Genomic DNA, 17324 nt, shown 5'->3' on the forward strand with positions numbered 1-17324 from the left:
ATTTATAAAAAATAATCTATATGCTATTTATAGATTTATTTGCTTCAAGTGCTACCATTAAAAACAATTTCTTTCATATTTCTCAAAGATTTTCAATTATTGTGACATAAATAACAAACAGTTCTCACTGGTAAGAACAAAGCTTCTGTCATGGATGAAGAAATTTGAAGAATTGTTTTGGTACAATGGTAGAACAGCTGTCATGTTTATGGGAGATGTGGGTCCAAGCCTTATGTCAGCCTTCAATTTTCTTTTTCGTCCACCAAGGGGTTTTTAACCCATTATTTATATGCTATTATTTATAGCATTATTAACCCATTTTAACCCATTGTCCTCATTTGAGGACAGTTGTATTTGGTTTGTTTACTGCAATAAAGGTTAACTGGACACTTCCGTATGTTTGTTATCCCTATTTTATATAACTATCTTAAAAATTTTGACATGGTTAACCTGGAAATTATCATTTTTAAATCTCACAACGCGAGATATTCAGCAACAGTAATAATCCAGAAATCATGATACACAGATATTGTTTTGAGCTGAGTGGGGGTGCTACATTCCCTTGTTCGAAAATATAAGGACACAGATCGTGTCGTATAGCCAGCTGGAGATGATGTCTCCTGGTGCTAAATTACAGCAACATTCATCCTAAACCATGACCTCCATGTTATGTTGGCAAACAATCTTTACTACAGGGTTAACCTGGGTTAAAATGGGCTAAGGCAGTGAGCTAGCAGAATCTTGAGGTTGACTCTACCTTCCATCCTTTTGGGGTCGATGAAATAAAGTACCAGTTGAACACTGGAGTTCGATGTAATCGACTTACCCCCTCCCTTGAAATTCCTGGCCTTGTACCAAAATTTGAAACCATTATAGCTTCATCTACTTCTAGTCCCACCACTAAAATCAATTTATTTTACATCTCTCAAATTTCTAACTTATCATATAAATGAAAGTAAGACAACCAACATTGATATTATAATACAAAGCAAAACAAACACAACTTTAAAAAATATTCATTTATTACAAACATTTGTTTTCGATCATTGAAAAAAATATATTGTTTTCTCAATAAAGATTGGAATTTTTAGAAAAATATAAACATTAAACCTTTTATCAAAGTGTTAAGATATCAGTGATGTAGAATGTTGATAAACACAAATACCTCAGTGAAGAAGCTTTGAAGAATTGATGACAAAAGGAAGTCATGTGATTTAGCAATTTCTTGGTTCTTTAACTGCCCACTGTTTCTGGGAAGATTGTGGCTTCCTCAGGCCACAATTCTCCTCTACATAATTCTCTTCTATAAACAGGGTCTTTCTGAAGGGGTATGTTTTGCATATTACTGACCTGATAGATCTCCCTAATTTTTCTATGACTTTTCTGTTCAACTTAGTATCCTTCAGGATTTTTCTAAATCTGTGGACTAGTTCCCTGTGTGGTGTGGCTTCTACAAACATCATCCCTTGAAACTTGTCGGCATTGTATCGCATGTTCTTTTTGTTCATTTTATCATAAATTCTTTGTATTTTATTCCATTGCTTATTATGGTACCTAGGTTGTGTTCCATTCGCATCTTCATTCACAATCTCCTCAAATTTCTTGCTAGCACCCACCCCTGTACAGTCGGATCCTATCTTTCTGGGTGTATCCCAAAAATTGCATGCGATGCATGAAGTCTTGTAAAAAATGAGACTGATTGATAAGTTTGTTAGCAGAGTAACTAACCCATTAGCTTACAAGAACAAAAAAGGACCTAACCAGTGCATGTGTCTATTATTACTGGCATAATGCCCCTCCCAAGGTTCATTAGTAAATTCTTCATTATTTTAGGAATTAATTGAAACAAAGACGGTGTATTTTGAAAGAAACATGGTAATATAAAGATTAATGAATTGGTGTTTTGTATTTGATTAAATATCCTGCAGCATTCTGAGAAGTAGCATTTTTTATATTTAGTTATGTCATGAGGATGGATTTTTCAGTGTTTAGCTTAGAAAGTTAGGATCTGGGCTATACTGGACCACAGCTGGTTACATTCTGAGCAACGGTTTCTGTTGTTTAGTTATGTTTCGTTGTGTTATCGCGAGACACCGACTGATGACCTACAAAAAACAAAGAAAGAAATATTCAGAAGAAAATAAGAATAAAAAAATCTGTTATTTTTCCCTCATGAAATTTTCTACAAATACCTTCCACATGGAGCAGTTTGAGCCTGTGGTATCCATTTAAACAACTAAATTTAATCAATAAAAATTGACCTTATTGTTTCAGAAGATGAGGAAAGGGAGAAATTCTGTAACTGTTCGGCATAAACACTTTTTAATATCTACATACAGGTGTGGCTGCATGGTTAGGAAGTTTACTTCTTGGCCATGTGGTCGTGGGTTCAGCCCCATTGTGCAGCACCTTTGGCAAGTGTCATCTACTATAGCCCCAGGTTGACCAATGTCTAGCGAGTGAATTTGGTAGACTGTAAGAAGCCCATTGTATATGTGTGTGTATGTATGTGTTTGTGTGTGCATGTATCTTTGTCTTGACATCATGTGATGATTGTAAATGAGCATCACTGTCATACAAGCAGTGTTGTTCATTCCCATTCTTCTGCAAAAAAACATATCTGGCCATGGGGAAATATTACCTTGCTTGGAAACAAATGAGGGTTGGTGACAGGTAGAGCATCCGGCCTTAACAAATTCCATCTGACCCATGCAGGCGTGGAAAAGTGGACATTAAATGATGATGATAGAGGTTTCACTTTTTTTATGACTGTTCAACTGACCTGTCGAGTATCTTCTGGTAGAATTATTCCGTCATTCCAAAGTCTGCTAGCAGCATACACAGCTGAAGATTGCTTCTCCAGTTTTCCCCTCATCTTCTTCTCGGCTTCTTCATCCATATTAACATCCTATAAAATTATTAGAACTTTACTATCAGCCATTTCATTTTATATATATGTATATATATATATATGTATATATATATATATATATGTATATATATATATTTCTGTTATATGACTATAAATTAGGAAAGCAACATGATAAAATCTTTGTAACAAGATTTGTTCTTTGTCTTCCTTGCACCCAAGGACCCAGTGCCACTGAACTGACTCCCGTGCAGGTAGCACATAGAATATTTTTGAATATAAAGGAATATTTCAGTAGAAAATACAAAAAGATGGTGTTGGTGATGATGATGATGAAGCAAAACAGAATGAGAAAGTCTACCTTGTCCGACATACCTGTTTCATAGCTTGCAGAATTTCTCCTACATCCATAGCACCAACTTTGGCATTTGGCCAGCAGAAGACAAAATTTGGGCCAACAGCACGACCTCCCTGTGGATAGACATTCAAAATAACAGGAGAAAATCAGAGATTAACAAGGATTCAATAGAGAGCAGAACTAGAAGTGTTATTGATACATTTGTTGCATCCCTAATGTTTTTGATGTTGAAATTAAAGTTTCCTTTTATCGTATGATTTATAGCGATCAGAATAGCTGGTCACAGTTGGATTGACTCTACATTGTTGCTCCATCTGCAAGAAATACTTTCAAATCAAATCAAGCCTACTAGCTTGCCAATCCTCAGTCAAACCATCTAACCCATGCCAGCATGGAAAACGGACGTTAAACGATGGTGATGATGATGACCTGGTCTTTGGGTACCTTTAGCAGAGTTCACATTGTTGCAAACATTTAGAACGAGTCTCTGGTTTGAGGATAACTTAGTCCTTCAGAAAAAAAACAAAGAAAGGAAGAGAGGTGTTGTATGTAGAAAGTTTAAAACAAACAAAAAAAGAAAACTAACCATTAAATAGTGGTCTTGGCCAAAAGCATTCCCGGTGATAATTGTGATTTTTGGAACAGTAGCACAGCTCACGGATGCCAACATCTGAGCATGGCTTTTGATCTTGCTGGACATGTACAGACCTGAGGTAGAAGGAGAGACGAAACAGGAAAAAATAGTGAGATGGAGGGGTATATGGAAGATGAAAAAGGCTGAAGGGAGTAAGAGAGGGAGGTGAAGAGTATAACATAGGGAGATGGTGAAAGATATTGGAGAAGAAATTAAGAGAAGCCAGAAATAACTAGAGAGAGATGAAAGGTAGAACTGTGTGAGGAAGAGAAAGGAAGATGTAAGGTTAGGGAAAGATTACAGTAAGATTGAGTGATGAGATTTGTATTATGAATGAGAAAGATGGAGAGAAAGAATTAGTTGAGACAAAGAGAAAGAAAATAGCAGATTCAGACAAGTGTACATAACAGTAAAGTGTGTGTGTGTGTACGTGTGAGAGAGAAAGAGAGGGAGAGAGAGAGAGAAACAACAGCTATAACAGTTCCTCTGCCACTCTAAAACTTATAGAATGGTTCTGAACAGGTTGAAAAATTATTTAATCCTCTATCATGCATTTGCTATTTTAATATAAGAGCAACCAGCTCTTGGTAGCCATGAACGACAGTTCAATATACAGAGCTGATGAAGCGCAATGACACAGAAATTCATGTCCTAAGGCCTGGTAATGTAATTGAAGGCCTAGTCGTGTGTTTATGTCTATAAAAAGAATTTCTTCTCTCAAGGCCACTTGTGCAGCATATTGCCTTTCTGTGTCCAAATGCACATGAACATTTTAAATACAACAGTCCATAACTACATTTAAAAAGACAAGAATAAGATGTGGGGCAGTTTTTGAGACTTACTGTATTCTCCTGAGGGTGGTGTTTGTCCTAATGATGTCAAGGATGAAGTGTTTTGCAGGAATACAAGTGGAATGTCTCTTTCACAGCACAACTGAACAAAATGACACCCTTTGGTTGCAGCAGTGTCTGATAATTCACCATTGCTGGCTATAATACCAACTAAATGACTGTAAAAGACAATTAAAAAAATACAATTGAAAGGAAAATTATAGTTGCTAATAAATTATAGAATTCTTTAGAATAAATGTACAGAAAAATAGGCATAAAGAGCTTGTTGATATTGCAAGATGGGAGCTAAATTTTGACTGAAAGTTATACATTAGACTCATTTTTTATTTACTTCTAAGCCCTTCACTTCCTAAGGAATATAGGCCATCATTGACTCTTCTTCACTGTTCTTGACTCTGGGCTGTCTTTTCGGGGTTCATCCCTCAGTATAAGGGACACCCATGTTGCTTTGAGAGAAAGCCTTCCTCTCCCAGGTTTTATTGGTTCTGAATTATCATTGATGCTTCTGTAACTTTGCTTTTTGGCTAAGTAGGTGTGTTGGCCCTATGCAAGCCCTGTTTGTAATTCCCTGTGGACCAGTGGACCCTGTAAGTTTCATAATCAGTTTTGGATGCCGGTAGCACAGGGCTTGAAATTTTTGAGCATTAAACTGCATATTATTATGCTCAGCCCTTCTATAAATTGAGTCCAACGCCTGCTGCAGATGATGCTTTTTTGGAGCTGGATTTTTTATGGAGAGCATGCCTTTGCTTACCCCCAACCTCAGTTCCTAGATATGAGTGGTCCCAAGACCAAGGCCTCTCCCATGATTTTTAAGAAATATGGTGGAAAACTAGCTCAGGAAAGCAGGGATGCTACTCCCTGAAACCCTTTTCAGAGACTCCCTACCTACAGTAGGTGTAATATTTGAAAGACACTCCAGTCATGATGACTAACTAAAGATATCTCAGAAAAATACAGGTGTTGCAGAAATATGATAGATTATCCTTTTGGTCCTAAAAAAGAGACCATGGGCGCTAATGGATTCAACTTGCATCTATTTTATTCATAAAGCACTATTTGGCCAAACTATGGAAAAGATATTTGCTTAATGTAGCATAGGGTGGGATCAAATCTGAAACCATGTAGTTGTAAAACATCTTAACCACAAAGCCATATATGGACACAAAAAAGAAAAAAGAATTAGAAAAGTCTTTTGTAGATGAAATTTTTATTTAGCACTCACCTGTTAATATGTGAAAAACCTGTTACCAGACCGGCACCATATCTTTTTTTGAATTCTTGGAATCGGCTGTCATCAGTGATTCTGGCTATGATCTGATAGAAAAAAAAAAATAGAAATAGAACCTGCCACTGCTCATTGACTTGCCAGCACTCCTCAAACTGTCCAACCCATGCCAGCACTGAAAGTGGACGTTAAATAATAACTATTTCTTTATTGCCCACAATGGGGCTAAACGTAGAGGGGACAAACAAGGACAGACAAAGGGATTAAGTCGATTACATCGACCCCAGTGCGTAACTGGTACTTAATTTATCGACCCCGAAAGGATGAAAGGCAAAGTCGATCTTGGCGGAATTTGAACTCAGAATGTAATGGCAGACGAAATACCACTAAGCATTTCGCCCAGCGTGCTGACACTTCTGCCAGCTCGCCGTTAAATGACAACGGCTGACTTACTTTATAAGGGTCCATCACTTGTTGGTTTTCTTCTGGTATCAACCCTAAGAGTTCTGACGGATCATAGTAAGGTGGTGGCGAAACGGAGGCGTTTTCACACGGGGCCAGGTTCAGGGTGGCCACAATTTCCCTCGTTATGCTGAATGCTTCGTCTTCAGTGTCTGCATAATGGTCACTACAACCGCTCATGCTGCCAAAATATTAAACGTCAATGATTTCAGACATTCTCTGAGAATAGGATGACCATGTCAGCTATCAGAAATTGAACATAATGGGGTCATCTGTAAGAATGTTAAACATTGCAAACCCATACATGCTAATTATGAATTGTGAACCCATCCATGTGAAACCATCCATGCTAATTATGAATTGTGAACCCATCCATGTGAACCCATCCATACCCTTATGCCAGTGGCACATAAAAACACCCACTACACTCTTGGATTGGTTGGCGTTAGGAAAGGCGTCCAGCTGTAGAAACTTTGCCAGATCAGATTGGGGCCTGGTACAGCCTTCTTGCTCGGCAGCCCTGTCAAATCGTTCAACACATGCCAGCATGGAAAGTGGACGTTAAACGACGATGATGATGATGATATATATATATAAAAATACTATATTCTTAAACAATATTTTTGGCAGTGACTTCAGAGTTTCGGCAAGTTAACTCGTCTTTGGACTGCAATCTGACAATGACCTAACTGACCTAAACTTCGAAGTCACTCTCAATAATATTCTTGTTTAAGTGTCTAAGAATAATAATCTTGCCTTTGATATCTTTTCCTTATCTTCCCAACTTACAGGAACATGAATATAAGAGAAGTTGTCCAGAAGATTGGACAGGGTCTATGGGTTGGTAAGTTAACGAGGAATTAAATCAGAAATCAGTTCCAATGTTTTGGATGTTCCTGACATAATAAAATCTTTACCTTGAATGTAGAGCTGCTCCACCTAACTCCTCAGCAGAGACAATTTCTCCAAGAGCTGCCTTCACTAAAGGAGGGCCTCCAAGGAAAATAGCACCGATTCTCTTAACAATGACCACCTCGTTGGACATAGTTGGCATGTATGCACCACCTGCAGTACAATGGCCAAGCACAACTGAAATCTGAAAGTAGGGGAAAAGAACAAATGACAAATTATACAAGTGACATCCCTACCACCACCACCACCACCGCCTCCTCCTCCTCTAGCTGCTAGATTCAATTCTTCTGCTATATTGTTTCTGACGTTCATTGAAATTTTGTTTATACTTCCTGCGCTGAAGAGTACATCGATATATAATTAATTAATTAATTTAATTTAATTTAATTCAATTCAATCATGAATTTGCTTTATTTTTACATCTCTGTACAAAACGATTGTCTGCATGAATTAAAATTCTCTTATATATTTTAACAACTTGTCTTCTCCATTTTAAACTAAATTGATGAGTTTTACGGGACTTCATTCCATAAATTCACCATATATTACATACAAGTACTACTTTCATATCTTCGCAAACTTACGCCTGTAAACTCCCAGCAAAATATGAAGAATCAGTATTAGAAATCGTTTTTAGAAACCTCCAAATTAAAGGACGAATCTATATTCAACCTTTCTACACCTATATATATTTGTATTATTTACCTGAGGTATATTCTGTGATGCCATGTTGGCAATATTATAAAAGACTCGACCACCTTGTTCTTTATCAGGGAATATTTCAGACTGAAAAATGTAAAAAGAGAAAAACAAGGAAAGAATTGAACATCTCCTAAAATAATAATGAGTGTAATGTTTTTATATATTTGTATATATTCTTCTCCTCTCCCCTTCACCATTCCCTCTCTCTCTCTCTCTTCCTCTTTGAGTCTCTCGTTGCTCACACGTGACCAACGACTATCCATCTTTCTTTCTTCCACTTTCTTCCTAAAGACAAGAGGTGCTTTTGCCTGTCTCTTCTCAAAGCTCGTTTTTCCAGTATTCACCATTTCACATCATCTTGGCTTAACAGCCCTCACCGTTTTTTTTTCCCCCTTTCTGTACCCTTTTTATATATAAACTACTACAATTTGCCATCATTTTTGATGGCACGGGGTCAGCTAGTTGAAAATCGAAACAAACGGTCAAAGCATCGTGACGCGTAATCACGGGGATGTGAGTTCGAGTCCACAGCTAGCCACCTACATTTTTCTCTGCAAAATAGGGATAGTTCATCCTGTTCAGGCTATATTATTAGCATTATTCTGCGATTGAGAATTTAAAAAATCACTTCTTTAACTTTCTAAGACATCTTAACGTTTCTAAAAGCAAACTTTGTTTGTTTATTTACATTTATCGTAATAATGACAAAAAAAAAAAAGAAAAAAACAAACTGTATTCAAACAATTCGATTATTATTTAAACAATACCACAGTATCACAGTATTGACCAATGGTCAATGACCAGGCCATCAGATGTTGTTATACACCGCTGGTCACGATGCACTTCCAATTGTCATGATTGCACCGTTTTTTTTTTTCCATCTTGACCCAAATTGCTTAATTAGATTGTCTTCCCATCATTTAAGCTTAATTAGATTGTCTTCTCATCATTTAAGTCCAGCAGATTTTAGAAGTTATTCGGCAACTCACCTGCAGTGGTAGAAAAGCACCACCAGAATCAACCAGGTAGATGCAAGGGAGACGATTCTGCAAGGCAATTTCCTGCAGTCTCAGCTGTTTCTTCACGCTAATAGGGAATATGCTGCCACCTTTGACTGTGGCATCGTTGGCCAACACTAAACATTCAATGCCATGGACACGACCAATGCCTGAAATTAAAGAGGATCCACTTTATCATCATCATCATCGTCATTATCGTCATCATCATTACCACCACCACCAACAACAACACCATCGTCGCTGTCGTCAAAGTTTAGTGCAACAACAGAGGCGAGAAAATAAGTGATGAAGGATGGCATCTATTATAACCATGCGCTGACCAATACCTGATGAGTGAATTTGACACACGAAAATTGTAGAGAGGCATCCAGCCATAGAAACCAAGACAAAACAGACAATTAAGAGTCTGGTGCAGGTCTCTGGCTTGCCAGTGCCTGTCAAATCATCCAACAAATGCCACCATGGAATACAAACATTAAATAATGGTGAGGATGACATAAGATTGAAAAAATGACAAAGAAAGGGGTAATTATGCAATGGGCTTCATTACTTTACAACTAACTGTTTCTACTATAAGGGGCATTGCACTCAGAGCATTACTTTAGAGCAGAAACAGCTGTAAGCTATTGGAGTTAATTTCATAATTTCTTGTCTCTCTGTCATTTATTTAATTTCTTATTCCTGCTCTGTGCTACACGGACGCTTTCTTCCAAAGCATTTGTGTATTTATTGAGTTTTAACACCATGTTATTAGTGACGCTATATCTAAACGAAATATTAGAATACATACATGTGAGGCGTGACTGTGTGGTAAGAAGCTTGCTTCCCAACCACATGGTTCTTAGTTCAGTCCCACTGCGTGGCCCCCTGGGCAACTGTCTTCTACTATATCCTCGGGCCGACCAAAGCATTGTACGTGGATTTGATGAACGGAAAATGAAAGAAGTCTGTCGTTATATTTAGGTATATATTTATGTGTGTGTGTGTGTGTCTTTGTGTCTGTGTTTGTTCCCCCCACCGTCGCTTGACGACCGATGTTGGTGTGTTTACGTCCCCGTAATTAGCGGTTCGGCAAAAGAGACCGATAGAGTAAGTATCAGTCTTACAAAGAATAAGTCATTGGGTCAATTTGTTCGACTAAAATGCAGTGCTCCAGCATGGCCGCAGTCAAATGCCTGAAACAAGTAAAAGAATGTATGTACACACACACACGGCATATGTTCTGCACGCAAACCGAGCAGACCAATCCAATTATCTCCCTTGCATGCTGTACTTTAACATCGGTCAAGAACCGAAGGCGTTTACGAAAGCGATGACATAATAATTATAAATTGCTTTGAAGAATTAAAAGTACTCGTGTGTACTTTTTTCCTTTTTTGGCCAGTTGTCTTGTATGGGACAGAAACTTGGATAATGGACAGAGTAATCGTAGGTCTTTTCAGTGAGCGTTGATCAGACGAAACAAACAAGCCTCTTTATAGCTGATCGATCTGCTAAAAATAGCAAGCATAACCTATCAACTTAAAAGTACAAATGAGAAATAACTACATATGACAGGATGGACATAACCGGAACGTCCTTTTTTTAAAAAAATTGCATATGGTCTATAGCCATCTCCTAGGTTAGATTTCCGACGGTCAATAACTGGGACACTGCCTGACAGTGTCTGTACGACTCGGAAAAAATACATACAGGGTATTATTGTTGGAAAACACCGGTTCTTCCAATTCCTCGCCAATATTTACATCTTTCCGTAAACATTACATTCATACAGGTACAAATGGTGTGTATATATATTGGTATATATGTGCATATGTAGGAGTGTGTATGCGAAGGTTTGTACTGCGGTTTCCGTCTACCAAATTCTATTTACAAAGCAATTATGGTACTTGCTGCCCTGCTGGGTCCTAATTGCTGAGTGAACTTGCTAATTGAAAGCAATTAAAGCATGTGACCGTAGGTCTATTTGTCAAAGACTAACATGGAGCTTAAATAGCAGTAACATGCAGTAAGAAAGTCAACGAGGAAACCACCACGCTGTTGCTTGATCTGCTAGAAATAACAGTCAAATCTCACTTAAATCTCATCCTGCCTTTTCAAATAGAATGGACATTAGACACTGATTAGACATAATTACATCTGGAAAAAATCATTAGAATGGTGTTCGTGTAGCTATTCCCAAACACAGCTCGTTGATCACATGTCTGCTTAACCAGAATTGACCTACACAGAGTAACAAGGATGACACACGTCCATACACATTTACAAAAAATATAAAACAAAAAGAAATTCGGTTTATTTCACCTGATAGAATTCCAGCTTGGGGTATACTTCCATATTCCATTCCCATCCCAGCTATCTGCAATAATTCAAAGAAGGAAGAATCGTCATCTAGTACTTGTTTAACTCTTTCTCTGGCCAAAAGTTTCCTGTGGAATTTGGTGTGTCTCTCGACAGAGCGGCTTCCACCTCCAGCCAGAGATTCGTTGAGCAAATGTTTATATTCGCTGACCAAACGTTCTGTTTGTTTTCTGTTCTTTTGGAAGACATCCTGGCCACGATCTATCGTAACGTTTTGAAGGCGTGGAAATACTTGAGACTTTGATCCTCTGCTCGTTACATCGGCATCTGACTGCTGGCATGTTATATTGCTGGTTTTAAAATTAGATGTAGTGTTAACTGATCGTTTAGAAAGTAAATGCTGGCGACTGACAGCTAGAAATTCACGATTCGTTTGAAATTGTAAGATGCATCGATTAATTTGATGGTGTTTTAAAAATGAGAACGACGGAAAAGCTTTCATAATCCTTAATAATTATTATCGAAATGTTTTAGGAACGGTTTTCTGCTTGAGAAGGGAGATAAATCTAGTGAATTCTATTTGTAAGTCTACAGATAAAACCTGACTGCAGTATTAATTGGCAAAAATAAATAGATAAACAGCATGAATTGTTTCTGTAAAGGTGACAAGGCTTTAGATTTGGGCCAGGGAGGACATTAGTCAGATGTATTTATCTTAGTACTTCTACTTTGTTTTTTGGCTACGAAAGAATGAAAGGCGAAGTGGCATACCTACACAAATGTGCACACGCCTCCCGACTTTGTTTCCTCATGCCTTTCAGAAAGATGGATATTTTTATAATGAAACTTTAGACGGTGTAAATTACGATTATATCGGAATCTAAGGGAACATTTATTTCTGTTTTTCCAAGGGTGGGGTGAGAAGTTTCAGAAAATTCACTCAAATCGGCTTTGTTTCCTCATCTCTTCCAGAAAATAGGTATTTTCTAATGAAATTTTCTCCAAATACGCTTTCAGAGTGTCTAAATTACAATTATATCAAAATTTAATTTGAAAATAAAAAAATAAAAAAATTGGTGGACTCGTACACATACATGCTGATATGCACCACAATTGTTTTTTGCAAATTTCAAGTTTTTTTTCGTAGATATACGTGATGTTGTGTGAGCCCACCAATTTCTAGTTTTTGTCATATTAAATTCCATTATAATCGCAATCTACACACTCTGGAAGATATTTTTAGTAAATTTCATAAAAATTTATGAATTTTTCTGGAAGTTATGAAGAAACAAAGGTAATTCGTGTAAATTTTCAGAAATTCCTCACCCCACGCTCGGAAAACATTTTTCATCTCAAATTCTAATATAATCGGATTGTGCACCATCTGAAGCGTATTTGTAGGAAATTTCATTTAGAAATATCTATTTTTCTGGAAATTATGAGGCAAGAGGGTGGCAGAACAGAGAGTAATGAAAGAGAAGCTGTAGTGGCAGGCAGAGTAATAGTGTGAGAGAGTAATTTATGTGAGTAATAGTGTGAGAGAGTGATTTATGTGAGTGATGTGTAACCTGAGGAAGTGAGTGATGACTAGCAGTACAAAAGGGTGATGTTTGGTGGTAAAAGAGAAAGTAGGTGGTGGGTAGTTGTAGGGAGAGTCAGTGTTAATGGAGGCGCAATGGCCCGGTGGTTAGGGCAGCGGACTTGTGGTCATAGGATCGCGGTTTCGATTCCCAGACCGGGCGTTGTGAGTGTTTATTGAGCGAAAAACACCTCAAAGCTCCACGAGGCTCCCGCAGGGGATGGCGGCGAACCCTGCTGTACTCTTTCACCACAACTTTCTCTCACTCTTACTTCCTGTTTTCTGTTGTGCCTGTAATTCAAAGGGTCAGCCTTGTCACACTCTGTGTCACGCTGCATATCCCCCGAGAACTACGTTAAGGGTACACGTGTCTGTGGAGTGCTCAGTCACTTGCACGTTAATTTCACAAGCAGCAGGCTGTTCCGTTGAACGGATCAACTGGAACCCTCGACGTCGGAAGCGACGGAGTGCCAACAACAACAACACACACAAGTCAATGTTAATGGAGAGTGATCGATGTTAAGTGACCTGGTGGAGAGGAAGGGAGATAAGCCATTAGCTAAGTGGTAGATGTTTTAGAACAGCCATTGTTGATTTGACACTAGACATTTTGTTTCTCTCTGTCCCTCTGTGAACAGCAAGCTATGTTTGTATCAGGCACATACCATTAGTAATTACTCAGGGTAGGCAGTTGGTGACCTTTATGTAGTAAGACACACAATTTCTTCTTACTGGTTGCATACCCATGACCTTTTGCACATTCCATCTGCTAATTATGAACATTACAATCATGACATAATTCTGAGGTTCCAGAAACAGATGTCGGGATAAAAATATCTGCATTCTCTCCTGAGTATTCCGTAACTTTTATGTTTCATGTAAATATATTTGCATTGTCTTCTGTTTTTGGAGTGACTTACCTTGCTTGATATATGGCTGAAATTTGGATCCCATGTGGTTCAATCCCGCTGTGCAACACCTTGGGCAAATGTCTTCTACTACAGCCTCAGGCTGACCAGAGCTTTGGAAGGCAGAAACTAGAAGACCATTGTGAGTACATGTGTGTATGAAATGCTCATGTCTTCAAACCAGAAATTGTGTAAGGACTAAATTTAAGTACCCTTAGTAATTGTCCCCATTTGTATGTTGCTGAGTTGAAAAGGTTTTCGCAATAGTAAAGAAAATAGCAGTTAGTGATTATAGATTGTTTTATGCACACTGAGCAGTGATCTAAAACAGTGACTTAACATAATACAGTTCTATATTTAAGAGATGAGGAATTATGTACATTATTTACATTTGACGGATATTTGTCTTCATCTTGTTTGTTGTTAACACAATGTTTTGGCTGATATACCCTCCAACCTTCATCAGGTGCCCACGGGCATATGGCGTAGTGGTTAAGAGTCCGGACTACTAACCTCAAGATTCCGAGTTCGATTCCAGGCAGTGACCTGAATAATATTAATAATAATAATAATATTGAAAAATACCTTAGGAATGAGAACCCAGGTTCGAAATTTCCCCAAGACACCTGATGAAGGCTGGAGGGTACATCAGCCGAAACTTTGTGTTAACAACAAACAAGATGAAGACAAATATTCATCAAATGTGAATAATGTAAATAGTGTCTTAACATATTTATCTTAACATGTTTCTGCAGATTAAGGGCAGCAAGCTGTCAGAATTGTTAGCATTCCAGGCTAAGTGACATTTTGTCCTTCTGCATGCACTGAGATCAAATTCCATTGAGGTCAATTTTGCTTTTCATCTTTTCGGAGTCAATAAAATACATGTCAGTTGAGAACAGGGATTCATAAAACTGACTCACTCCCTATTCCTGAAATTGCTGGCCTTGTGCCAAAATTTGAAACCCTTATGTTTCAGCAGATTAGGGTGGTGAGCTGGCAGAATTGTTAGCACAATGGATAAAGAAGTGCTCAACAGCATTTCATCTGTATGTTGTGAGTTCAAATTCCGTTAAGGCTGACTTTACCTTCCATCTTTTGTGGTCACCATCATCATCATCATTTAATATCCGTTGTCCATGCTGGCATGGGTTCGACGGTTTGAGGAGAGCTGGGGAGCTGTACCAGACCTCAGTGCGATTTGGCATGATTTCTATGGCTGGATGCCCTTCCTAATGCCAACCACTTTTACATGACACTGCACAAGTGCTTTTATGTGGCACCACACAGGCACTTTTACGTGGCGCTGCCCAGGCACTTTTATGTGGCACCGCACAGGGGCTTTCATGTGGCATTGTGCAGGCACTTTCATGTGGCACCGCACAGGCACATTTATCTGGCACCACACAGGCACTTTTATGTGGCACTACACAGATGCTTTTACGTGACACTTCCACAAGTGCTTTGAACCACCAAAAGAATCGGTCTTAACTCTTTGATAAAATAAATGTTAGTTGAGCCCTGGAATCGATGTAACCAACTCACTCGCTTCCACCTGAACTGCTGGCCTTGTGTAAAAATTCAAAAACGAACAAGTTCTGGAAGATTCAGATGTAAATATGCTAATCACTGTTGTGTTTGTCACAGGAGGAGAACAACTTCTCTTTAACAACAGACGTGTGTTCATAACACACTCAATTCATTAGTACAAGGAATTCTGGAGCATTCACTGTTTCAACATCATTGTAGATTAAAAAGCAAAAACAAAAGTAAATCTTGTTGACAACTTTTATTTATTTATTACAGTTTTTCATTACATAAAGATTTCATTACATAGAGAGATATTTATTACATGGAGAATGTTATTACACAAAGACTATCATTACATAGTCTTTCATTACATAAATACTTCATTACAGTGTTGTTTATTACAAAGTCTTCTTTATATTACAAGGAGAGAAAAAAAAAAACCAGAAGAGACAGCGAGAGAGTTTTATGACATAGTCTTTTTTTTTTTTATTGGTACAAGAACTTCTATTACGTGTAGTTGTTCGTTATATAGATTCTTGAAAAGAAAAATATAAACCAGAAGATTATTACATGAAAAGAAATATGAAAATGGAAATAAATAAGAAAAATATATAAAAAGAATTGCTAAATGAGTACACAAGTATGTTTGTCTGCATGTATGTGTTTTGGTGTGTGTATATGCGTATAAGGTTCTGTTTGTAGGTAAAGCAGTGTATGTATATATATATATATGTGTGTGTGTATATTTATATATATATATACACACACACACACAGGTAATAATGACCATGTATGAATAAATAAAATATTTTTACATATATCATGCATGTATATATGTATATATAAATACGTATGTGTGTGTGTGTGAATGTATTCATGCATGTGTGTTTGAGTGTATTCATGCATGTGTGTGTGTGTATTCATGCATGCGTGTGTGTGTGTGTAGGCATGTGTGTGTGTGTGTGTAGGCATGTGTGTGTATATATATATATATGTATGTATGTGTGTCTGTGTGCAAATATAGTTTTATTATACATACATGCAAATACATGTGTGTATACACACACATATGTGTGTGTTGTACATATACATACATATATATATATATATATATATAAAGGAAACCAACATAAAAAAATAGTGTTTCTCTATGTATGTATATATATATAAGAGTATATATATATATATATATATATCCATATATCTTTACTTGTCTATGTAAATGTGTATGTCTGCAGAAGTATGTCCGTGTGTGTGTGTATATGGTGTACATATATGTGTGTAGAAGCTACCTTTATTGGTGAGACTGGTAAATATTTGGCTCCTTAACAACTAAGATTTCTGAAAAAAATAAACTTTGACCATTCCTTTACACCCCCCTCCCCCACCCACACAATTATTCCTTATTAGATCGCTCTTTGTTTATCAGTTGTTGAATAACAAAAAAAACAAAAGAACCAAAATATTTTGCTTTATTTTTTTTTTCAATGATAAGATAATATACAAAAAAAAAAACACAGAAAAACAACCAAATTAGAAAGAAAATGTTCCAGTAAGTAAATATAGTTTAATTACTTTATTATTATTATTATTACTACTACTACTACTATTCTTCTTAACTCTGGGGAATGGGGAGTAACGGCTTTTTATTTTCACATTAAAATGCTGTGTTTTATCATTTTAATCAGCGTAGTTTATCTCACCTCTCAGATAATACTATACATACATGTATGTATGTACGTACATACATACATACAGACAGACCGTCATACAGACACACACACATATATATGCACATGTTGTATGTATGTATGCATACATTTATCCATATGTATATACACACGTATATATATATATATATATATACATAAGCATATATTTAAATGTATATATATATGTAATCACATGTGCATATATATATTCACATGTATGTATGTGTGTGTATATATATATATATATATATATATATAT

General features: G+C 37.1%; 1 protein-coding gene across 1 annotated transcript; it reads right to left on the reverse strand.

Moving 5' to 3' along the window:
* Positions 1-1000: 1000 nt before the first annotated feature.
* On the reverse strand, positions 1001-11901 carry LOC106882918 (biotin-dependent 3-methylcrotonyl-coenzyme A carboxylase beta1 subunit). The gene is made up of 11 exons (XM_014933757.2): positions 11340-11901; positions 9006-9184; positions 8020-8100; positions 7320-7498; positions 6394-6583; positions 5938-6029; positions 4704-4870; positions 3814-3935; positions 3245-3340; positions 2783-2908; positions 1001-2105 (listed from the first exon to the last, which is right to left on the reverse strand). Exons 1-11 carry the CDS (start codon positions 11836-11838, stop codon positions 2034-2036), a joined length of 1803 nt encoding a protein of 600 aa, XP_014789243.1. The 5' UTR covers positions 11839-11901; the 3' UTR covers positions 1001-2033.
* Positions 11902-17324: the final 5423 nt, after the last annotated feature.

The sequence above is a fragment of the Octopus bimaculoides genome, chromosome 9 (assembly GCF_001194135.2).
Source record: "Octopus bimaculoides isolate UCB-OBI-ISO-001 chromosome 9, ASM119413v2, whole genome shotgun sequence".
Classification (NCBI taxonomy): domain Eukaryota; kingdom Metazoa; phylum Mollusca; class Cephalopoda; order Octopoda; family Octopodidae; genus Octopus; species Octopus bimaculoides.